The 26,527-nt window shown below is 44.0% G+C and overlaps 1 protein-coding gene across 1 annotated transcript; it reads left to right on the top strand.

Annotated features, from left to right (window-relative positions):
• The first annotated feature begins 11,423 nt into the window (after positions 1 to 11,423).
• On the top strand, positions 11,424 to 16,089 carry adirf (adipogenesis regulatory factor). The gene is made up of 3 exons (XM_078550768.1): positions 11,424 to 11,580; positions 11,685 to 11,747; positions 13,559 to 16,089. The coding sequence occupies exons 1-3, from the start codon at positions 11,502 to 11,504 to the stop codon at positions 13,660 to 13,662; spliced, it is 246 nt and encodes an 81-aa protein (XP_078406894.1). The 5' UTR covers positions 11,424 to 11,501; the 3' UTR covers positions 13,663 to 16,089.
• The last annotated feature ends 10,438 nt before the right edge of the window (positions 16,090 to 26,527 follow it).

Genomic DNA, 26,527 nt, shown 5'->3' with positions numbered 1-26,527 from the left:
TTTAAAAGCTCAACCAAAGCCGGGAATAACCTTTAAATTGCCCTAAAGTACTCTGGAAATGTTCTAAAGGGGTCCAAATCTTTGATTAAAAAAATTGCTGCAAGAAATTGATGTCTGTAGGAAATCGTGGGTCCACAATCGCCAAAACCCAATAAGCACGGGAAGAAGCAGTGCGAAAACGGTTACTGCAGTGCCATAGTTAAAAGTGAAACATCATTTAAAGCTGTACCCTCCTGATCTGGAAAGCTACCATGGCTAATAAATCAACCCTACCAGGTCAATTTGGTCTAATATAAGGGACAGACCAAGAGCAGAACTGGGGGCTTTGGCAAAAAAGATTTTCAAGATACATGTTAGTTTCAGGATTAGATAAGACAGATGCTGAACAAGTGAATATTCTACTGTACACAATGGGTCCAATAGCCAATGACATCATTGCTAGGCAAAGAAAAAACTCCAGATAAGTTTGAAAATGTTCCAAAATCTTCAGTACCTACTTTAAATTAAGAAGCAATAAAATTTTAGAGTGAGCAAAGTCCAAAAAGCAGGTCCAACTACCTGGAGAACCCATCAACTCTTTCATAAATGAATTATACAGATTGGTTGTGACTACGGCAATCTTAAGTCAGCACTCATACAAGACCAAATAGTAGTTGGAGTGGCTAATGAGACCACTTTGGACATATACAGGCAAAAGAAGATCTGACTCCAGAAAAGGCCATCCAAATAGTCAGACAATCTGAAATTTGCCAACAACAGTCCATTTTACTTGGTGAGCTTAAGCCGTGGGAAACAGCAACCACAACTGTCCAGCTCATAAAGCAACAAAAAGCCAGGGAGACTCCAGTCAAGAGAGACAATACCCAAACAGCCCACACAATGTTGGGAGACCATGTCAGCGCTCTGGAGCCAAAAGACCTCACAGGCAAGAGCAATGTCCAGCAATCTCTATGCAATGTTTCAACTGCAACCGGCTGGGACACTTTGGAAAGCTGTGCAAGCCTAAGACATTGAGATGTGCGGAGGATCCGAAAACAGTCACCGAGATTGAGTTACCACACCAGGAAGATGTTCAGCTGTGTCTCTTGGATGAGATCAGGGATCCTGGCTTCTCCTTTTGGAATGCTGACATCTCTGTAAATGGTCACCTCACCAATTTTAAATTAGACATGGGAGGCAGTGTGACGGCCCTCTTGGATAAGGAACCATGACCAAAAGATCTCTGGCTATAAAAGACAGGCACACCACTCTATGGCTCTAGAGGAATCTGTCTTCCGATCGCAGGCACGATCCTGGAACCACTCCCGTATGGCGACAAGCAAATATTCAAAATTTTGTAAGTCATTTAAAGCCAATCCTTTTCTCTCTTAAGCAGAGATGCCTGTGTTGCCCTTAATCACCTCTAAAGGGCAGAAGATGCCAACTGTTGTCAACTACATGGAACTGCAATTACCCAAGAAATCCACCAGAGAAGAGACTCTAGACTGGGACTGCAGCTCTGAATTGTCTTCACTCTTTGCAGAGCCAGTTTGTCCAACTTCCCTGCAGGCAGCAGAAGCTCCTCTTTGGTCAGACCAGCCAAACCTTCAGATAAGTACCCCCATACTTTGAGCAGAAGATGCACATGAGAAAGACCAGCAACAGAATGATGAGCCCCAAACTCAGGCTCCAATCGTTGCTGTCAAACAACCAGGGAGCACCATGGCAATTAAACTGCATTTTCCAGCAGAAACGCACAACAGCAAGGCAATGCTGGAGCAGAATAGTAGCAACCATCAACTCAGAGTACACATCAGTGAGGTACAAGGGCACAGGATTAAAGCCAAACTGTAGGTTGAGCTCATGGATGAGGAACATTCAAACGGAATGGAGATACACCATCAAGTCCCAGAAAGATCATAGCGGACCCCACGGATAAAGAAAACGCGTGATCATACTATGAAGGAATGATGTGAACGCTCCCTCCAAAGGAACAGGACAAACTCATGGTGTCCAAACAAAGCAGATGGGCAGTTGATAAGGAAAAGTTCAACTCCAAGGAGCGCAAAAAATGAATTAGATGGAGACAACCAAGTACTAGAAACACAGAGTACTACAACTTCAACTCCAAGCCAACAAGCTTGCCCAAATTAAACTACCATTCCTCCAAATGTAACCAGAACAAGATGTGGAAAAATTGCCAAGTCTCCAGGCCATCGGAATTTATGAAGTCAGAGACCTGAGGGGAAGAGAAGGGGTAGCACATAAGGAAAGATTGTACTGTAAACATGTTGCAATGTCTGGAAAATATAATAATCTTCATAATGTTATTGGAGTTTATTGTAAGATTGGAATAGTGTGTGTCTGTATATGTGCGTGTGCGTGTGTGTGTGTGTGTGTGTGTATGTGGGACTTAATTGAATTAAAGACAACTGGTCTGAAGACTTTGATGTATCAGAAGAGAAGCTAGGTTTAAAATGTTAAATAGGGAAACATGGCTGGATTTTAAGAATGTGAGGTGTAAAGGGAAAAGTTGCATTTTAGATAAACCAGAGTAATTTGAATTTCAAAAGAGGGGGTGAAATGTTACACTTAGCCAGAAGAAGCCAAACAGTGTGTTTATTTTTCCCAAAGCTTACTGATCAAATTGACACTATGAAAGATTTTTAGTAGAGTTGAAAAGACATATTGGGACAATGGGATTTACATTAAAAAGGGAGAAACCTGTATAAAGGAGATGTGGTTATGTGTAAGAGGAAGGAATTCTAAGATCTAACAACTGTGAAAAGCCTCCAACCTCTAAGCCTCAAGTTGCTGTCTACACAAACTGAAGTGAAGAAAACTCACCTTGAATTAGACTGTTCTGGATATTGTGTTACTTTGCCTGGGCCTTTTAAAATCTGTGTTTTACTGTTGCCCTAATGGACTTGTAACTGGGAGTTAGATTAACTAGGGGAGCTAGAAGTTATCATAGTAGTAATTTGTAAACCCATGTATGTGCTTAAAATCATTTTTTATTAATAAAGGTTTAATTCAGTTTTGTAAAAAACCTATAAGGCTCGTTGGTCTTATTACTAATGAATTCAAGGCATGCATCTCAAAATAAATACAAATTGTAAAATAGTTGAGGCAGTTGTTTCAAATTTCCCTCTGGGATTTCAACAGCTCAGCATTTACCATCCGCTGTGGCATAATGTGGGTAAAGACTTGCGGGGAGACGTTGTTCGATATGGCAAGGGTTAATGTGGGACTGGAGAACAGTGCCGCCCACAGTATGATGTTAAGAGTCACATGACAATAGACAGGAGACAGAGTTGTATGCAGAGACATGTGTAGAAGTAAGCATGGAGTGAGCTCATAATCTGGGCTATACCTTGTATATATGTATATAGTTATGAATATAAACACTACAGCACGACATTGCAAGCCTCTGAACCTCTTCCTGAGACCTACTGAACAAACTGTTAAGACAACCTTCCCCTTCTGATCATCTGCTTTCAGACACCCAAGAGTAGCTCTCTATCTAGCCACAGAACACTCAGGAGAAAGGGAGGGAGCAACAGCACAGCACTGATGAAGATGTCCCATTCCTTGATCTGACACTTGCAGCCACCAACTCAGATATTGGTACAGTGCAGACCTGGGAGATGGGACTAGCATGTGGCGAGCTGCCAGGAATGAGTGGGTTGCACCCAGGCCAAGGGTAAAGGATGGTTTTCTGTCAGCCCACTGGAAGATAAGGTAAAGATGGGTTTTGCGACAGAGGTCACAAATGATACAAAAAAATGCTAATGGACAGACGCACCAATTCTGGGTGCATTGGCTGGCTCGCCAGACAGCTCTTTATCACTGTCTAGGAGCAAGAAAGAGTCTGACTTCAAGCTGGCAAATGGCATCGCAGAGAGCTTCCTGTCGTGTTGCTGACCGAGAATCCCCCAAACCTGCAGCAACTTTTGTGTGGACAGGTAACCAAATCATCTGATTGGAGTCATACCCATCACAAAGGAGGATGGTTGTGGTTGTTGGAGGTTAATCATCTCAGTCCCAGGATATTGCTGCAGGAGTTCCTCAGCGTAGTGTCCTAGGGCCAGCCATCTTTAGCTGCTTCATCAATGACATTCCCTCCACCATAAGGTCAGAAGTGATGATGTTCACTGATGATTGCACAATGTTCAGTACCATTTACAATGCCTCTGATACTGAAACAGTCCATGCCCATATGCAGCAAGGCCTGAACAACATTTAGGCTTGGGCAGATAAGTGGCAAGTAACATTTGTGCCAAACAAGTGCCAGGCAATGACTATCTCCTACAAGAGAGAATCCAACCATCTCCCCTTGACATTCCATGGCATTACCATCGCTGAATCTCCCACTATCAACATACTGGGAGTTACCATTGACCAGAAACTGAACTGGACCAGCCATAATAATACCTTGGCTACATGAGCAAGTCAGAAGCTGGGAAGTCTGCAGCCAGTGACTCACCTCCTGACTCCCCAAAGCCTGTCCATCATCTATAAGGCACAAATTAGGAGTGTGCTGAAAGACTCTCTACTTGCCTAGTGTAGCTCCAACAACACTCAAGAAGCTTGACATCATGCAGGAAAAAGCTTGATTAGCACTCGATCCACCACCTTAAATATTCAATCCATTCACCACCGACACACAGTGGCAGCACTGTGTACCAAAAACAAGATGGAATGTAGCAGCTCATCAAGCCTTTTTCAACAGCACCTTCCATACCCGTGACCTCTAATGAACTAGAAGGACAAGAGCAGCAGACTCATGGGAACGCCACCAACTGCAAGTTCCCCTCCAAGTCACATACCACCCTGACTTGGAACTCTATTGTCATTCCTTCACTGTCGCTGGGTCAAAATCCTGGAACTCCCTTCCTAACAGCACAGTGGATGTACCCACACCACATGGACTGCGGCGGTTCAAGAAGGTGACTCACCACCACCTTCTCAAGGGCAATTAAGCTTGGATATCAAATGCTGGCCTAGCCAATGATGTTCACATCCCGTGAAAGAGTAATAAGATCTCCAGGATACTTCCAAAAAGTACGTAATAGCAAAGATTATTCAAAATGACCTTAACTGCAAGGTGGGTGCCTGACCCTTTAAATAATGCTAGTGCTGGGCCCCTCTTGCAGCAGAATGTTTGATGCTTAATGAGTGACAAGTGAATCCATTGAAGGGACCTGCATTTGGTCCAAATTTGGAAAATGGGTATCATACCCACTTATTGGGCTGTGTGAGGTCAGTATTGCGTCACTTCAGCTACTTCCAAAGCATGTAGGGAATGGTCACGCAAGCAGGCTTTTCAACATGCTATGATGCAGGGACCACGTTGGAAGTAGCTGGCAGTGCAGCTCTCACTCTCAGAGGGTGTTCAACTTCCAATGTGCTGCAGATCTGAATTTTGCACCCCTTACTTTTAAATCTGTGGCTTAGCCAAATGTTTAAGGGAATGTTCTAGCTTGTGTCCAAAAGGTCACTTGTAAACTTTCTTTTTGTTGGAAGTTATTATGTTCGTAACTGATATAAGAATGTGTTACAACTTAGATTTTTTTAATGTTTTAAGGCCAATTTTCAGAGTTTACAGAACTCAGCAAATGGTTCCAGTTGAGATTTGCTGGAGAATGAGACAGAAATGCTCTCACTCAATTGCTCAACAAACACACTAGCCCAGTGTGCCATTAGTTAAGACTAGTTAATTTCAGTACTGATACATTTTTGCTTGGTTAATGACGGTTACTATTTATTCCCAAGGCATCTAAAGATCTGTTACATCAACTTGCTAATTCCAACTGTTATCCTACAGAACTTTGAAAAAATTAGTGCTGTGAAATATAAAATACACAATGTATTGTGGGTTAGAAATGGGCAAAGAAAACTATGTTCAGGATTTTTTTTTACAGGTTTAGCAGAAAATTCTAGGAAAAATCTCTGTGCCAAGTAGAACTAAAATGATTACTTTAGAGAATTAATTACAAATAGTTGGAAAGAGAACTGCATGACACAAATAAAATGCTTTAAAACTTGTTATTTTACAATTGACTGATTTTTTTTTTAGGTTGTAAAAATGGGTTATAGCTATAAAAATAGTTAAGTGATGATGTGGGGAAGTGAAGATATGCTATATATGGCTCTGGCAGAACAACACCACAGCAGTCACAGTTCTGGTGTGAACTTCTGTCACTCACTGTCATTGCAAATATAACCATACTTTAAAATTAGCACCCTGAAATGCAAGTGAATTGGATAGCATGTCTCTGTTATTAACAGTTAAGACTGTAGACTGGTACCAATTAATTACATCTATATTTTTGTTGAATATTAGTGTCAATAAATCAAGAATTGTGACACTAACTAGTTCCTTAATGAGTTAATAAAGGCTAATTTGTTTAACTTTAAAAATTCACTGATTCAGTTTTTAAAAGTAGTAAATCAAATTCAGTAGGCAAATGGTGTGATATCTTCAGTTTTGAGGTTACCAGCTCAAAGAAGACTGACTGTGATGCTATTAACCTCATGTGTGTACATGAATATCATTAAACAGATAGGGGATTGAAGAAGAAACAAAAGCAAAAATTATATTTGGTTATCAACAGGTCAATATCATTCAGTCCAGTGGATTTGATGAGGATTACTACATGACAAAATTGTACGCCCTACAACAGCAGAGCACTGTGACTAGCCCATCAAGCCTCCATAATATCATGACAGAACAGGCACCACAAAAACTGTTAGTTCTTAAACTAGTTCCCTTTGTTTATGCCAGGTATGCAACAGCTGCTGCAGCTGCAGCTCAACATTTTGTATAGATCAAAAAAATTGACACACAATACAGAGGTAAAGTGCTGTTCCTGCCTATGAAAGTACCTTCAGAACACTCTGTCCTTCCTGTGTACAATTTGAAATGCAGTTACAGTAACTAACACTTTAGAACCGGGGCTGTAAACATCCACCAATTCTGATTGCCCAATTTGAGCTCTAGTGCAACTTCTCTATCTTCCCAAAAATCAAAAATATAATTGCATTTTCCACAACACTCCTCATGTTCAGCAAGATGTCAACAAGAGTTGTACATTAAGGGCACAAAACAATGGATGCTGAACACTGAGGAAAAAGAGAAAAATGGTTATTCCAAAACCAGCCTCTTCAAGTCAGACAGAAGGTTTTTGAGAATAATTTTGAAAGCATGGAGGGAAATGGCAAGATGGAGGTGACTGGGTAGGAATTTATAGAGCGTAGGGATTGGAGTGGCTAAAGGATGTTGTAGCAACAGACAAGTGTTGATAGGACTGACCAACATGCATTCTGCTACCGTATCTTGGAGAGCATGCCTAAACAGCACCACATCAACCTGGTGAAGCTACAATATAGGCCTACATGCATGCTAAACAGCTGAACCAGCATGTTATAGACAGAAATAAGCAATCCCATTTCAACCGATCAGGTCAAAGCTCTGCAGGCCTGCCACATTTGGTTGTGAAAGCTAGTGGACAATTAAACTAACAGGACTGTGAACATCCCCACCCTCAATGATGGTGGAGCCCAGCACATGAGTGCAAAAGAGAAAATAATTTTCAAACATCTTCAGCCAGAAGTGCCAAGTTGATTGATTTTGGCCTTCTCCTGAAGTTCTCACTATCATAGATGCCAGTCTACAACCAGTTTAACTCAATGCACATGACATTAAGAAGTAGCTGTGTGCACTGAATACAGCATAGGAGGCGGCTCAATAACATCCCGGCTATAGTGCTGAAGACCTACGCTCAGAACCAACTGTACCTCTAGCCAATCTATTCCTATACGATTACAACACTGGCATCTACCCAACAAAATGTAGTATCGGCCATGTCTCTCTGGTCCTCAAAAAGGACAAATCTGATCTGGCAAATTACCATCCCATCCATCTACTCTCATTCATCAACAAGGTGTCAAAAGCTGTTGTTGACAGTGCTACCAAGCAACAGTTACACACCAATAAACTGCTTACCAATGCTCAGTTTTGGTTCTGCAAGGATCACTTGACTCCACATCTCATTATAGCCTTGGTCCAAACATGGATAAAAGAGCTAAATTCCAAAGGTGAGATGAGAATGATTGCATTTGGCATCAAGGCAGCATTTGAACAAATGTGGCATCAAGGAATCCTAGTAAAATCGAAGTCAATGGGAAACAGCAGTAAGCCCTCTAGTAGATGGAGCCATACTTAGCACAAAGGAAGATGGTTGTGGTTTTGGAGGCCAATCATCTCAGCCCCAGGACATTGCTGCAGGAGTTCTTCAGAGCAGTGTCCTAGGCCCAACTATATTCAACTGCTCCCTCAATGTCCTACCTTCCATCATAAGGTTATAAAAGTGGATGTTCACTGATGGCTGCACAGTGTTCGGCACCATTTGTGATTTCTCAGATACTGAAGCAATTCTTGCCAACATGCAGAGAAACCTAGGCAACATTCTGGCTTGGGGTGATAAGTGGCTGATGTAACATTCATGCCACACAAATGTCCATCAATGATCATCTCCAAGTGGGCAGAATCACTTTAACATTCAACAGCATTGCAATCACTGAATCCACCACCATTAGTATCCAGGGGGGTCAACATTGAACAGCAATTTAACTGGATCTGCCAAATAAATATTGTGCCTAGAAGAGCAGGTCAGAGACTGGGAATTATAAGTTAAGAATGTTAAGTTCTCCTCTTGCCTGGATGAGTGCATCTCCAACAACCCTCAAGAAGCTTGACACTATCCAGGAAAAGCAGCCTGTTTGATTGGCACTCCGTCTAACAATTTAAATATTCACTCCCTCCACCATTGCCAGACTGTGACTATATTCTGTGCCATCTATAAGATGCACTGCAGTAACTTGCCAAGTCTTCTTTGGCAGCATCCTCCAAACCTGCAACCTCTACCGTCTAGAAGGACAGGGCAGCAGGTGCATGGGACCTCCATGACCAGCAAGTACCCCTCCAAGTCACATAGCATCCTTACTTGAAAAATATCATCCCCCACCCCCTTTCATCATCATCGGGTCAGCATCCTGGAGCCCCCTATCTAACAGCTCTGTGGATGTACCAGTACCCCACGGCTATATCGATTCAAGAAAGCTGCAAACTACCACCTTACAAAGACAATTAGAAATAAATTCTGGTGTCTCCAACAATGGCCACAGCCCATGAACAAACACAAGAGAAACAAGGAGAAATATGATTTTACCTGAGCACAGGGACAGAGGTCAAATGAATTCACTAAGGTAGAGTGATCTATTACAATGGAAAGATCTGAAAGTCAGAACAAAAATGTTGAAGTCCATTCTCTGGCATACCTGGAGCCAGTGACATTTGGGGAGGATATGGTGATGCTAGTGCAGGGCTTAGTGCACGTGTGCAAGTGGACTGCAACATTTGAGGTTAATTGAAGCTTATGGAGCAATGAGACAGGGAGGCTGCAGGGAAAGGGTTAACCAAGTCAAACCTTGAGGTAATTGTTATGGACAGGAGGGGGGTTAATTTAAACAGCATTATTTTTCCCTCTCACCAGCTGTCCATAAACAAGGAAACATTTTGATTTGTTTCCCTCTTTATAAGTGGTGGCGTATTTTCGAACCCCTTGGTTTTGTTGTGATCCAATTTTCTAATAACAACCCCATAGTGAACTTGCGATAGGATGAACTCAAGGGTTAGTTCATTTGCACACACTTAAAACATGAAAGGAGAGTCGCAATGTCACCTCCACACTCAGACAGTAAAGAGAGGGATAAAGAAAAGGTTTTACAGTACAGAGACCACAGAGAAAATAAATATTCATTCACATGAGTTCCAGTCCAGAATCAAAGTCCAATGAGGTATTCCTTCACGCAGGCTGTAGGGTTGAAAACCAATGCTGGATAATTCACTTCTCCAATTGTGTTGACTGCACACAATGAGATAGGCATGCAGAGATGAATCAGTTTTGTAGGTGATAGCACAGAATTTCCAGCAGAAGAAGTGTAGGTGGGGCCAGTTGTCCAACTGGGCTCAGCTCCTTGTCTGTGAGGCTGATAGTTAGATGGTAAACAGCAGACTGAGCTATGCAGTTCTGCAAGGCAATATTACTTGTTCCACAAGACAGAGGCCCATGTCTTGTGACTCCCACCTCTCCATCTGGTCTTTAGTAAAAGCTTTGTATCCATCGTCTGGATTCCAAAGACTGTTAAATGCCTCAGCCATTAGAAATTGAAAGGAAGGTTGTGGGGTTTGTCTTAGCAGATGATCCATCTCCTGTTGGCCAGCCTGGGTTATTAAATGCAGATGGCCTTTGTATAGTTCTCTTTGAATTAGGGCGGTGCAGCCCATAGGTTGTTATTAGTGGCTCCTCGGAGATGACGAGGTGCAAGTTTTTCCACATCTGCTAGCTTATTTTGTTCAGGGGTCAGAGACAGAAATAGGTTCAACTATTTTAAAGGTCTTTGTTCAGTTTTAAAATAGATAGCAATGAGCACATATATATATATTTTATAAGAATATACAGTGTGAGGCTTTAGCCCCTCACATGATGAAGACACAGCCTCAGGTTTTATCAGTGGAGAAAAGTAAGGAGTGGTGGGAGGTAAGCAACATCGCAGAGGTTGAAGACTTACTTTTGGTAAAGCATCAAATATGAAACTGAGCTCAGCATCAAACAATAGAGACAGGTTCTGCACATTCTAGCTCAGCTTGAGGGGTCAGCAGTAAGTGGCAGGACAGCTCCTTTCTCTGTGGTGGGACACTCAACTAGTAATCTAGTTAGGAAGTGATAAAACACATCGGATAGTCTGACTGCAAAATCTAAGCACCAGCAGCCAGTGATAAAACGTGAATCCATGAAAGAAAGCATTGGAAAGTGTACAATTTTGCTGCTATGTTAAAAGACCACCCAATAGTACAAGTATTCTATAATAAAAGTTCACATTAATATCTAATTTTCAATACTATATAGAGGTATCAATGACCAGCTCTGAGAAAAACATGCAAAATCCGCTATAAAGAGACCAAACCATTAACCTGTGTTGCTTTTTTCAAATCGGCTTAGCAATTAGTGCAGTTCACAACTAGCCCAACCCATATGGTACTCACTGTTACTGAGCTAGTGTGAACAGCTCAACTAGATCCAGCAATTGCAGCAGCTGTCGGTTTCAGACTGAGCCATTTAGGATTCAGATTATGCCACTTTCATTGGCAACGAGCTACAGAGCATGAGCTCAAACTCTACTGTAAAATGCGAGATCAGCAACTCCATTTAAAAATGCACTCGTTTGCAAATGGTGATAAACAAAGCACACGCTAAGCTGCCTTTACTGAACACTCTATTAATCTCATCCTTTTCAAAGAAAACTGCACCACTAATCATGGTTTGTGTAGCCTTGTCAAATTTCAGCCCTGGGGCATTCACAGCAAAACTATTAAACCCCTTGCATCAGAACAGATTCCCCAAGTGTAGTTGCTGCTAGTTCATTTACTGCAATAGAGCAGGAGAGAACAGAATAATATGGCATCAATGAAAAAATCATTTGAAGAGCTGAAGAACACAACACAGACAGCTGCAAAGGGAATGGCAGACACAACAGGTTAGTAACTGGGCAAACAAAATGGAGGGGGGTTCACATGGAAGCTCAGGAGAGTATAATCACGTTACTTCTTTTTAAAGTTAAACTTTTTCCTCACCTTTTAGTGCAGGCAGCTCAAGAGGCAGTTCAACAAGTGGCCGAATCATCCAAGGAAACTACTAAAACAGGTATCTCAGTGAATTGAGCTCTCCACTGCTTGACAACTCAATCTTTCACAAACATTGAAAAGCCATAACACAGGTTAAAATGTTCTTTGAAATATTCTGCTTCTCCATTAGGTGTGAAAGGAATTAAATGGCAGAAAATTGGTCAGAAACACTACTTTAACACAGTAAAATAATAAGATATATGTTAGTTGTTGTAAGGGAAGTTTTTAACACATAATTTTCTATTGTAACACATAGTACACAAATATTTTAATGCTAAAGCCAGTTCTTTGTGGAATTAAAACAGAAAAGGCTGGAAAAACTCAGGTAGCATCTTTGAAGAAACAACACTTCAGTTCAATGACATCTCATAGATGAAGTGTCATTTCCCTGAAATGTTAACTCTCTCTTCACAGATGCTGCCTGACCCGCTAAGTATTTTCAACTTTTATTTTAGAATTCCTGGATTCACAATAGTTTGCTTTTGTATCATATTGAATTATTTAGTTTAATGGAACTTACTAACGAATGTTTTGCTAACAATGATTTAGCATTTAATTTCCTGTTTAATCTGTTAACCATAAGAATCCAGTTGCCAAAAAGAATCCTTTTTGGCTTCTAATTCAGAGATATAAATGCATTTCAATTCAATGAATATAGAACTGTAATGTTATAACTTTAATGGGAGGGAGGATGGGGGAGAGGTTTTCCTAAAATCAACTCGAACCTTGTCATTGAAATTCTGGGAACGTTGTTTAATTGAATTTGCTATGTTTTAAATCATGTATACATCTAAACTTTTCTTAAAATATTCTTAAGTTGTGTTGCTCTTTTAAATAAAATATGAAAGTACTGTATAAGTACAACAGGTCAACTAGCATCTGAAAGAAAGAGAATAACATAAATATAAACTCCTAAATCATTAACTTCTTAAAACCACACTTTTTAAATTGGCTTCCCCGATATGTTTTCATGTTTAAGTGATGTCAATAGATTTTTTATGAACCCTTACTGATTCCTAGTGTGGACCTTTTGGACTATTAGTTGCATCTGACAAATCTGTAGTTATTGAAAGAATACAATAAAACAATTAAAATGAATAGCACTGTAAATGGTCTGTCGACCTTCAAACCTGGATTAAGTAATATGACAGGCTGATATGACACACAACTGGGGCTGATTCTGCCCTCACCCAATAGCACATACACTTCCATCAGCAATCACTGGATCATTATCAGCTGTGGGAACCCTGGTCGTTTCACTCCTGTGTAATCCAGGAGCCCTTCAGCCAACTGTGTGGGGGGAGGTGTCAGCTGTGGCTCAGTTCATGGCACCCTCACCTTTGAATCAAAGGGTTGTGGGTTCATGTCCCACTCCTGGAAACCAAGAACTATGATTGTACTCGAAAGGGTTAAAAGTACTTCATTAGCTGTAAAGAGTTTTATAAAAGAGGTGTCAGCTGTGGCTCAGTTCATAGCACCCTCGCTTTTGAATCAGAGGGTTGTGGGTTCATATCCCACTCCCGGAAACCAAGAACTGTGATTGTACTCGAAAGAGTTGCAATCTGTGACTGTTGATAACTCGAAAGAGTTTCAGCCAACTGTGGCACTGCTGCTGCCATCCTGGCTATGGTCAGTTAATTCAACATATACCATAGATTAAACCTGGGAATTTACCAGTCTCCTGGGCTCAGCTACTCACTCAACTATCATGGAAGCCCTAACACAACTATGTCGAAAGTATAAGCCGATATAGGAGGACAGGGGCTTACAGTGACTGTGTAGAGATATTGAATTCTACTTACCTATTTTTATTTTCATGTATGTCCATAGCTACTGAAGAAGCATCAAAACAAACGCAAACTGCTATCAACTCTGTTGCTTCCAAAGCACAGGACAGCATCAAGGGTTTCGGGCAGAAGCTTGTGCAGAAATGAACTTTTGCTTGCATTGCGCAAATCCGAGATTTTTTTATACATACTACTGTGTAATTCTGCACAATAAGTTATATAGTTATATTACATATAATACTTAGAACTTCAAAAGTGGATATAAAAAGAATACAGTTTCTAATGAAGCCGTAATTCAGGATTCACATAGACTTAGGCAGTTAGAAAATCAATACTGCTTTGCCTTCCATTTTACTCGGGATCATTACTGGCACAAGTAATTTTAGGTAATAAGATAATGCAACATTTTTGGAGGTTTATTATATTTGATATTTAGCAGAACAAAATAAGCTCTCAAATTTTAAGGCAGCACTTTATTTATGAAACTAAGAGGAAACTATAAAATAGCCAAATGTCTGATAGGAGCTATAATACAAAACACACACGCATATAAAAAAAAGTAGAACTTTAGAATTGAAAATGTGAATCCAACTTATGGATAAACAGAAAAAAATCTTCATGAAATGATTCCTTGACCTAGCACAAAGTCTTCCCTTGCAGCTGAATGTTTAATTCTCCAAAGTGCTAGACAGAAACCTTCACAAAAGAGTATATGTGAATACAAAAGAAGCATTTCATGCTAAACTATTGAAGGCCACAGTAGGCATTCAATAAAGTCCATAAGTACTAGAACAGAATATAGTAAGCTAATCAGGATTTAAAGTAGAGGCGCAATTAATCATTTTTGCATGTGATTTATTTTGCACTGATTTGGAAAAAGATTACTTTAGAAAAAACATGTGCTGAAAAATACTTCTTCCTTAGAAATTAAAAGACTTGCAGCCTTCAAGGGCTTTTAGCCTTTTCCACTTTTAGGAAAGGTAACCTTTTATCTAATTTTGAACAATGTACTTTTGCTGATCAAAATGAGGAGCAAGTGTGTTGGGCAATGGAACAATACTTACACTCAGAACATCAACTAATTTCATTGTAGAAATATAAGGAAAAGTGGAATGAGAAAAGGCCATTCAGCTACTGAGCCTGATGAAACTACATTTTGTTTATAAATAGTTATCTAGATGTTATATAAGCTATCACTCACTACATTATGTATTGAATTATCAGTATGTTGAGAAGAGGATTGAATGCTACGCTTGATAGTGAACCAAATTAGATTCTGTCAAGCTAAGATATGCCTTTCTATTAAAAAATAATATACATGTGCACGGGAATACCCTGAAATTGCATGATGTCAATAATCCACCATCCTAATATCTGTGGATAAAGGCTGCATTGAGAGTTGCTAATTTCACCATTACTTTATCAACTGCATGAGCTAGTATCTCTGGGATAATCCCCAACTCTCTAAAGTTACATCTTTTACAATTAAAACCTGAAAAATGAAACAAGGTCTGCTGATGAATGGCTTGCCAAAATTACTAAAGTTCACCAGTACATATAGTTAGGATTTTATCATAGTGTTTCACTAATGTTTATTCTTAGTTTTTCAACAGCTATTTTTGCGGATACTTTGATGAACAGTTTCCTCTTCCTCATCAATAATTGTTAAATAATAACTTCACCTTAAAACTTATGATTGATATTTCATATTTTTGACTCTTCCTCACAATAGAATTTAATACTGAAATTAAATAAATCTGTTTGTAAATTGCTGATCTATATATTGCTATTTGTAATAAATTTTAAATCAGAACCATTTCACTGGGTGTGACATCATTTTCAGTTTAGAAATCTGAATGGATATATATTAGAGGGCATCTCATCCTTAATGCTACATTTAAAGCTGTTAAAAAAGATTTAGGATTAACATAAGCAGCATTTTGTCTTTTTTGCATTTTATATATATATACCTCTGTATAAACATTGAGTGCTGATAATACTATTTGTGGAGTTGATGGGAAAGGGTGGTGGTTAGGAACTGCAAGAGGAGAGCTAGTGAGCCTGGGTGTATATTAACACACTATTAGTAATGGTGCCAAAACTCAGTCACGGATACATCTTCTTCAGAACATCCATCTGTTCCAGACAAGAAACTGTGAACGCTGGAAACCAACATGAAAACCTGAGATGGAATACAAAAGAGGCCCTGAGCTTACAAAAAATATAAACCGAGCAACAGTGATTTTCCGGCGCTGTACAATATATTTTGGTTCTGTGATAAGGATGGTTTGAGTTTCATTTTGTTTCCAAGGTGGACTTTAATAATAGGGTGAACTTACCAATAGGTCTGGTGTAAATGGTACAAGACTTAAATCTTGGGTACAAGGCTGATGTAAGACTTACGATTATAAAATCATAAAGCGGTCACAAAAGTACTGAAAGCAGCCAATATAATTCAAAATATATTTGATTTCTGTGCATTTGAAAATGATATAATTCGATATTGTAGTTTCTATGTTTCAGTACCTTGTTGATTGTGGCTGAGCTAGTATTAAATCTTTTTAATACATCACATTGAATTGTCTGAAAGCACATTTTATCCATGTTGACAACAGCCAATTGTGGATGATTTGCAGGATCGCCACACAACATTACAAATTCTGTTAGTGGAAAATAATCTATTGAAACCTACGTTGTATGTGTTTGTGACCATCTGTTTGGAAGAAGAGCAACAGTACAATAATGTTTTTCAACATTATAGGAGCAAAGATACCGAAAATTCTTAAAGAAATATTTGAAAATATAGAGTAAATAATTGTTAAAAACTTTGAGATGATTTTGCACATTGAAACTACTAATTAGAATTACAAAAAATTACAGCACAGATAAAGGCCATTTAGTCCAGCAACCAATCCATGTTGGCATTGATGCTCTATTCAACTCTCCTCCTCTCTTTCCCCAAACAACTTGATGAGAATAACATTCTATTCCCTTCTCCCTCATATTCTTAAGGGAGGCTATATAAGCCTATCTATACTGTTTGCCTTAACTACTCCCTGTGCTATCAAGGTCCACATTCTCACCACACTCTGGGTAAAGAATTTTTTCCTGAATTCCTTATTTGATTTCTTGGGATTATTTTATATTGATGGACTCAACTTTTGCTCTTTCCCACAAGTAGAAACATTTTCTCTGTATCTACTCTTTCAAAATCTTTCATAACTTTAAAGACCTCTATTAGGTCACCACTCAACCTTCTCTTTTCAAGAGAAAAGAGACCCAGGCTCTTCAGCCATGTCTAATATCTACAAATTTCTCATACCATCCTTGTCAATTTTATTTTCCACCTCACCAGTGCCTCTATATCCTTTTTATGACCAGAATAACATACAGAACTCCAAGGGGAGAATTCTCCCCTTGTCGGGGGGTTTTTGCGGGGTCGGGCAGGGGCGGGCATGGACCCAATCGGCATCCCCTATCGGGTCCACACCGCCATTTTACGTGGGCAGGCCAATTAAGGCACGTGCGCGAAAGAGTGTAGAAATCTCCCTGAGGCACAGAGCTGCCTCAGGGAGATTAGTTTAAGTTCCCAAATTTTTATAAAGAAAAGAAAAAGTTTTAAGACACGTCCCCTCATGCAACGGTGTCACATGAGCTGGGACATGTCAATGAATTTTTATAAAAAATTTTATTCAATTTATAAACACTTCATGAAACCTCATCCCGCCCGTGGATGAGGTTCCATGAAAAATGTGAAGGCCGCCTGGGCTCCTCTCCTGCCAGCCAACCTTAAGGTTGGACAAAAACAAAAACAGAATTACCTGGAAAAACTCAGCAGGTCTGGCAGCATCGGCGGAGAAGAAAAGAGTTGACGTTTCGAGTCCTCATGACCCTTCTACTGAACAGTTCTGTTTTTGTTTTGGATTTCCAGTATCCGCAGTTTTTTGTTTTTATCTTAAGGTTGGACGGGCAGTTGGCTGCGCGCCTGCCGAACTGAGAATCTAAATGACGCGGGGCGACGTCGGGACACCCGCCCGATGTCACCGTACGTCATTTTATGCCCCCGCTCGCCGAGCCGAAGATTCAGGCCTAACCAAGGTTCGATACAACGTTCACATAACTTCTCTACTTTTCAATTCTATCTCCCTGGAAATAAACCCTAGTGGTTGGTTTGCTTTTGTATGACTTTATTAGCCTACATCACTACTTTTAGTGATTTGTATATTTGTAGTTTGAGATCCCTTTCTTCTTCTAACCTATTTAGATGCTTTTTTCCAAATAATATGCAACGCCGTTAGTTTACTTAGTTAAATTTTACCTCATACTTACCTATGGTGAAACATTGGGTCTCTTGAAAACATATATTTTTAATATTTTCCTTATTATCAGCAGAGCCTTCCAACCCAGCACTGTGGGTTAGATTGAAGCACAGGTTTCAGAGATGAAATGATGGACTACCAACTATTCAATACTCTCCCCCACCCCACCCCTACGATGTTGCTATAATTTTAATCCTAGTTGTTTAGTGCGGCCCATGCTCTACTGCCTCTTTTCATCATAATGCGGTGCTTAGGGCCATCATGCAAATACTATGCTGTCAGAAGGATGGAATGTAATTCTATTGTCTCCTTGACAAACAGAAAATACTACTGTGCACCATCTAGTTGCTGAGAATTAAGCAAATTTCCATTATGCATGATTCAGAATCCAGCTCTGATTAGTGAAGTCCTGAGATAGTCCAATACATCATGAATGTTCTGTCATTCCTTTGTTTTCACCCACAAAGCATTTGGTTTGGTTGTCTCTTTCTCTCCTGCTGCAGATATTAAAAGAGCACACTCTGCTTCCAGAGTAGTTCCGTCATATGACTCGACATTGGGCAATCAAATTAATGGGTCAGCATGCAAGACGTAGCCAAACAATATGCATCTTTGAATCTAATCATCAACAATAAGTTGTTCTGGGAATTCAGTCTCTGGCCATTCTTAAATTCTTTAAGTAGATTGCTAGTTTTGTCATTTTTTTTACTGAATTCATAGTTTAGTTTAGAAGAATACAGCGTGTTTATATAACAGGTCACTTACCCTTTCCACAAGCAGAAATCGGTTACTGTAATCTTACTCACTTCTGTTACTCAGGAAAAACATGCATGTTAGTTAATATGCAGTGAGTTAGTATCCCAAAACTTAACAATCTGAAGTAGCCTTTTCACTGTCAAAAATATTACATCTTTATTTTTAAATATAATTTCTAAAAATACTTTTCTGTAATGGTTAATAAAGCACAATACAAGGATTAAGGGCTCCCTTCATGGTTCAGTGAGTAGAGAAAATGGGCGGAATCGCCCTAGATTTGCACAAAGTGTGGTCGCGAGCGGGAAAAAAGCTGTTTTACCCGTCGGCCGCAATGACGGGTTTTGATGCCATATCGTCCCATTCTCGGCACGTCCCGCCTCATTAATAATACATTCACGATAAACACTCTGGTGGGCAGGCTCGTATTTGCCTGCCCTGCCATGGCCTCAGCGCTTTCTTGCTCTGGACGCCATATTTAAAGCACACAGGAGTGCAACCCACTTCATGTCTACGGATCAGGATTGCTCCAGGCGACAGATGGTCCTGAAAACAAAGAAGACGGCAGCCCCCAACTTTAGTGACGCCTCTCTGGGGCACCGGCTGGACACAGTGGAAGGCCACTACGATGACCACTACCCCTGTTCTGGCCGTAGGCCAGAGTCACCTATCCGGCCTGGAAGGCAGTGGCATCAGTGGTCAATGGCACTGGAGCACAGAGGAGGTCAGCCATCCAGGATGGATGCTTTCATCCGTTCTGCCAGAGGAAGTCAACCATCTTATCACTCTCAACTCACACACTCACAAACCCATCACACAGGGATCGCACACCTCAAGGGACAACACCACTAACTCTCACACACACCCTCACATCTCCATCAGGCTCATATCCTCTGGAACTCACGTCCTCATCTCGTCCATGGCTCCGCTCACCACACAAATATTCCACACAGTGCCATGTGTCCTGCTCACACTCTCTCCATTTGTTTTCATGCAGGAGAAGCTGGCCCACAACAGCAGGGGGAGGGCCCAGACCAGGGGTGGAGTGGCCCACATTAGGCTCCTCACTCACTTTGAGGAACGTGCCATCGTGCTGACTGGTGAGGACGTGGCCCGTGCCTGCAGCGGCAGTAAGGTCAGCAACGAATACCCACATGAGGATCCTGCACCACATCATCCCTCTCTCAAAGCAAATGTGAGTGCTTTCTCTCCTGCTTTTGACTGTGCTGCCATGCACTAATTATCTCTACTTTTGTTCACAGGGAGCTCTGCCAAGCGGCTGACGCCCTCAGCCAACCAGTCCCTCAGCCCCATCCACATCATCACCACCAGCCAAGAGGGCACTTCTACCAGTGAAGAGCTGGAAATAAGCAGCCTGGAAAACCCATCACAGTGCATGCCGACACCCTCCACCAGCGCAGAGACATACACCTCTGTGGGACCTAAATCTGGAGCAGGCTCGGGTTCACAATCTGGTGGTCACCGCACAGACATGTGCATGCAATCGAAAGAGGCAGGTTCAACTGAGCAGCCCAGCACTCGGAGGACTGCTGGGGAAGAGGCATCTATGAGGTTCGAGTCAGATGACGAGCCTCTGGATTTGGCCTTCAAACTCATTGTGGAGAGTCAGCAGAAGTCGGGGGAAAATCATGCAGAGCTGTTGGGAGCCTTCAACAGAGTGGCTCGCAAGTAGGATGAGTGCATCTGCCTGCTCTCTGATGAAGTGGTGCCCGCATGTGCACATATGGAGGTCTCCATAGGAAGGATGGTGGATACCATGGAGACCCTGGTCCAGCAGGATCCGGAGATGCACTCCATCACATGGGCAGAATTTTGCCGTCGGTGAGCAGGTGGCGGGGCCTGCTCGCCGACGCTTAAAATGACACGGGATGACGTGGGGCGGAACCCCCATCATCCCGCCCTATTTAAATTTTCAGGAAGGTGGGGGCACATCAAAATCAGCTGTGCGCCCGCTGACCTGTCAATGGCCAATTGAGACAATTGACAGGATCAATTATACAATTAAAAGACCTGCCCGTCCAACCTTAAGGCTGGGGGGCAGGCCAGGAGCCCCAGCGGGGAATAGAAAAAACATGAAACCTCATCCACCGGCGGGATGAGGTTTCATGCAGATTTTTTAAATGTTTAATAAAGTTTTACTGTAATTTATAAGCGTGTCCCATCTCTTGTGGGGGACATGTTAGGGATTATTTTTTTCTATTTTTCATATTTTTAAAAGTGTAAGCGATCTCCCTGAGGCAGCACTTAGCCTCAGGGAGATGTGCACTCTTTCGTGCGCATGCGCAAAAGAGCGCACTCTCGCTTTTGGGGAATCCACCCCCCGCCCGCGCAGAGCACTTCCCGCTGGACGTCTCGCTGGGCAGGCCTGCCCACTTAAAATGGCGGCGGGGCCCACTTCTCCGGCGGGGATCGTCTCCCCGCCCACCCGAGATTGGGTCGGGCCCACCCACCCGACAGGCAGAAAATTCTGCCCCATGGGTACATTTCTGCAGTGGCAACATGAGAGGGAAACGGGACACCTCGACGTCACTCCAGGTGATCCTTCACCTCAAGGAGTCAGGCTGGTGCCCTTGGGCACCTGAAGAGAGAAGGAGTGGCAGCTGGACACCCCGGGGTCATCTGCTCAGGAATCTCAGAGGCTGTTCACTCCCTCCAAGTCCCCTTTCCCTGTGATCCCCTCAACTTTGTCCTCTGTCACCGCAGAAGGAGCAGCTGGCCCACAGGACAGCCAAAATAAGCCAGTGCCCCCGATGCTTCAGCTCTGCAGAGAACCCACGCTGAAGTCATCAAAGGCAACAGGGCCAACCATTGCACAGGTTGTCTCTATCCCTGCTGCTGATGTCAGGGCAGCTCCTAGAAGAAGTGTAGGCCTAGAAAAGTTAAGAAATTCTGATCACAAGTGTTGCATGGGTGAACACATTTTGCCACTTTATAATCTGAAAATATATTGACTTTCACTGAATAATGTGTAATGATGGGCAGGATTTTCCAGCTGACGTGTGGGTGGTGGAGCCCGCACATTAGCGCTTAAAATATCGCACGAGCGTCCCAACGTCAACGCGCGGCATCGCGATATTTCGGTCGGCGGGCGCACTCAGCAGCGGGACACTCGACCGCCATTAATTAAAGGCCTCGTTAAGGCCCTTAACTTGCCAATTGTCCTGGATTTTGAGGGGCCTGTGTGACCTTCGGGTCAGCACATGGGCCCAATGGGCAGGTGGGTAGGAGATTTTTTAAGAAAACTCATGCACTGGCGGGATATGTGGACTTAGAGGGGTTGTTCATGTTTTCCACGAAGTTTTAATTGCAGAAAGTGTTTTAAAGTTGCCTGTGTGATTGTTAGCAGTTCACATCGATTTCCAAGATCTTTTTGTGTACTTTAAAACCAGTCTGCGGACAGTAATCTTTCTCGGGCCTGTAGCATTCCGGAGGCCTCCATTTGGCTTGCGTATGGGTTCTGACATCTCCACTGGAGGCAGCTCCTCTGAGGAGGAAGGAAGGGATAGAATAAGGAGGAGGCCATACTGGACAATCAGCCTCCAGGGCAGCCACCTTTGGGAGGCCAGGGGCAGGCATAAGGGGCGCAGGGCCAAGAGGTTGTCCAAGGTGGAAGGGACCGCAGAAGACACCACTATCCTGCTGCCAGGTTATACAGGCGGCGAAGCAGCTACCTCAATATGACTGAGGTGCAATGCCGAAGGAGGCTCCGACTCTCAAGGGAGACAGTCAACTATATCTGTCAGATGATTGGCTCTGAGATCACCCCTAACTGTGTGGGTGGACACCCCATGCCAGCGGCTCTGAAGGTCACAGTTGCCCTAAACTTCTATGCCTCTGGCTCCTTCCAGGGGTTGGTGGGTGACCTTTGCGGTGTCTCTCAATCAGCTGTACACACTTGTGTCAAGCAGGTTACAGACGCTCTGTTCAGACGGGTATTGATCTTCATCCACTTCCGCTGTGACCAGGCAAGTCAGATACAGCGAACCAGAGGCTTCGCAGCCATTGCTGGCTTCCACCGCGTCCAGGGTGCAATAGACTGCACACATGTGGCCATCAAGGCGCCAGCAGGTGCGCCCGGTGCATTCGTCAACAGGAATGGCTTCCACTCCATGAACGTGCAGATAGTGTGTGATCACAGGATGCTGATTCTACAAGTCTGTGCAAGGTACCCAGGCAGCTCCCACGACACCCACATCCTCAGACACTCCCAGGTGCCGGGGCTCTTCAGTGCTCTGGCTCGGCTGGATGGATGGCTGCTGGGTGACAAGGGCTATCCCCTGCAAAGGTGGCTCATGACGCCTCTCCGCCATCCAAGAACAGAAGCTGAGCAGTGGTACAATAGGAGACAGGGCACCACAAGGGCTGTGGTGGAGAGAGCCATCGGTCTTCTCAAGATGCGCTTACGTTGCCTGGACCGCTCAGGGGGCGCACTCCAGTAACCCCCAGATCGTGTCTCTCTGATAGTGGTAGTCTGCTGCGCTCTGCACAATCTTGCGCTGGAAAGGGGGGATGCAGTTGATGATGAAGACCTTGATGCCCTGGATGAGGCTGCACATGATGAATCCAGCAGTGCCTCAGAGGATGAGGAAGCACAGGGCGATGATGAGGGGCAGCATGCTGACCCGCATTTACACCAAGGAGGCAGGGACACCCGGGACAATTTAATCCAAAGAACCTTCAGCTAGCTCCACACACATGGATCAGCAGGAGCAGCATTGCCTGGAACATCCACACGTGGCACTTGGGTGCTACCTCTTCCACCTGATCAGCTGCAAATAAGGGCTTAATACAGAAACATTAATGTCCACTCAAACACTCATGATATGTCTGTGAAAAAGAAAAATGCACCACAAAGGAAACATCCTCAGCCATGGTCAGAAAAGTGGACTTTATTATGTCCAAAAAAAAACACAGACTTCTCCGTTGCAATAAGAAGAATTTTTTCCCTATTCTAAGGCCAACACAAAATTATCAGTGAGATACCCGTTGAGTGCCTAACGTGCCTTATGCTTTCATTTTCGGATGCTACGTCTAGGTGCCGCCCCATCGCTTGGAGTGGCTTGTGAGACAGCCTGCTGACTCTGCTGTCCGGTTGGCGTCGATGACCTTGGCAGGTGTCCTATGGCCCATGGAGCCTGTGATGGCCCCGCCTGGGAGGGAGTGGCCAGTTCCAGAACTGGCACCTCCCCAGTTGTCGCCGCCTCAACGGAAGCAACACTGACTGGCAGAGGGGCGGAGGAGCTGCTGCCCTCATCCAGAGCACCCTGAGAGGAGCTCGCAGCTATAACCTCCCTGCTCACCGCAGATGCAGGGGCACCGAATGCCGATGCTTGGTGCCCACAACATCTCCCACATTGGGAATGACCACCCATGGCCAGTACCGCTGTGAGGGCTTGCAGGTTAGAGTGTAACCCAATCAGAAGATTTTCCATCCGATTGAACCCCCTCTCCATGAGAGTCGCCAATCTCTCAGTGGAGGAAGCCTGAAGCTCTGCCCTGAAGTTCATGGCTTCACGTGCACTCTGCCTAGACTCCTCCATCGCAGAGAGCAACTGAACCACTCCCTCATGCAACCCTGCCAGATGCAAATGCGCTTCCTGCTGCCTGTCCTGCAGCTGCTGCATTGGGGACAACTCCAGAGGCACGTCATCAGTGCCGGACCCAGCATGTGCCTCGTCCCCTGCAGCCCTCTGGCTGCTGGCACCATCGGCACTCTCTGCCCCTACCATCTCCTCCAGTGATTGTGATGTGTCCTCTCCACTGTGACCCAGGACACTAGCTGACGGTGAAGTCCCCAGTTTGTGTCTGCAGTGGTGCCTGGCTGGCTGAAATGATGTGCCGCAAGTTGCACATGTTGGGCCTCAGGTATAGAGGGGGAGCCGCGGGGTTGAGGTGTGGATCGCTCTGGTGGTGATGCTGAAATTAACAACAAGGACACTGCATCAGTTAGCGTACAGTCACTTCAACCTTTCATCCCTTTCCCCCCCCCAGCCTCATAAGTCGCTCGCCCTTCAAGACCCTAAGGAGACGAACATTGGTGGGGTGGAAAAGAGTCAAGAGGAGCCCCAACCATTAAATGCACAGGCTGGTCAGATGGCCTCAGGAATGCCACATGGCATGTTATGTAGCATTGGAGTGGGGAGAGTGCAGAGGTACCTGACCTGGATGCATTCTGGCCTGGATAGTTGCGATGCTGAGGAAATATCGCAAACAGTTGTGACATTTGCCGTGGATCACAGGAGATTGACAGGTCACATTATTGCCCTTCATACCGTTAGGAGGGGCATAGACCGGGTGAGCAGAAAGCAACATTTCCCCTTGGCGCAGGGATGAGTAACGTGGTGGCATTTATTTAAGTTCAGTGCCATGAGGTTCACAGCTGTGGTGCTGAGGACCTTCTGGACAGAGTAATGTTGGGCGCACTGGCTGAAAGGGTGGTGGAGGTATCAACCCCCCCTAAGATGCAATAAGTCTTTGGCTGTGCAACAGCGATGCCATGGCATGTTAGGCCATGGTGGTAGTGCTCACAAATGGGATAAGGTGACTTTGGAAGGTGGTAGAGACGCGAATCCTCAAGGGGACGAGGGACCTTTGTGTATGACCCACACGTCAGAATGTCTCAGTCTGTGAATGAGCAGTGTTGCAGCATTAACAATTGCAGCAACCATCAGTGGTTTGGATGGTGGGCAGACAGAGTGCATGGGACTGTGGACCTCAAATACTTGGCCCTGGACCCCAGCCTCACCACCCCCGGCCGCCCTGGCCTCCTGCCTCCTCCCCAGCTCCATGGCCTGCTCCTCAAATGCTGTGAGGCGCTGGAGTAGGGCGCACCCACCTCCAGTCCTCTGGTGCTTCCGCAGATTGTGCTGACTTTTTGCCTGCGAAACAGAGAAAAGGATTTATTGCAGCTGATTGCTCATGTACCCTGCACACGCACGCCGCACCCCAACCACAGTGGCCCATCTGAGGCCTCCAGCGGCTCCTGTCCACACTACTGGTGATCAGTCCCCAGAAAATAGTACATCTGCTCCAAACCCCCTCCCCCAACGGCCACCTTGGACACATTCAGCGTCCATTACTTTGAATTGCACATGGGTCTTAGCGCCCATGGCAAGGAGGCGCAACTAGGTGCGGCGCCGATGCCAGCAAATGGCACTTGGCCACAACACCTTGAGGCACCCCTTGCACCATCTCATCACCATCAATATGACATGTGTTGGAGTTCTGAGTATGTGTCTAGCTGCCTCCCCTGCAGGTTGCCCCCAGACTACTCAAATGCCACAAACACCAACATATGCTGCAGGGAGAACCCTTCTTCTCCTCAACCACTAAGGCTGATGCAAGCATGGTCAGTACTCATTTGCCCACCCAGCGTGCGCCAATGCAGTAACAACAGCAAGACGCGGGGGGCTCAAAGGCTAAGGCTACCTTCTGGGTCAAATGACCAAGACCGACATGATGCTCATCCGTCCAGAGCGCAGCAAATCATTGAATCTTTTGCAGCACTGGGTGCCAGTGCGCCGCACATCATCATGGGCGCTCACAGCGTCACCCACCTCCTCCTACACCTGGCTGGTGACATGGGGGGCCCTCTTCATTCCATCCTCCGGATACAACACATGCCAACGGCTGGAAACCTCTTGGAGGAGGACAGCAAGGCATGCATCGGAGAATTGAGGGGCACAGTGGTCCCCCGCTGGCCTCTCCTGCAGCCTGTCCCCTTCCTCTTCCACATGCTCCACTAGAACCACAGCTCCCTCCCTCGCTCCCCGAGTGGCCATGGTGCACTGCCTCAAGCAGACTGCCTGGCCACTCTTTATACAGGCTGCCAGCTCCTGATTGGAACCGGCAGTCTGAGGCCGCCCACCCCCGTCACTATTTTCCCATTCTCCACGGGAGTCGCTTACTCATTGGGCGGG

The sequence above is a fragment of the Cetorhinus maximus genome, chromosome 10, assembly GCF_964194155.1.
Source record: "Cetorhinus maximus chromosome 10, sCetMax3.hap1.1, whole genome shotgun sequence".
NCBI lineage: Eukaryota > Metazoa > Chordata > Chondrichthyes > Lamniformes > Cetorhinidae > Cetorhinus > Cetorhinus maximus.
Note: the sequence above shows the minus strand (reverse complement) of the source record. Positions and strands in the feature narration are given on the sequence as shown.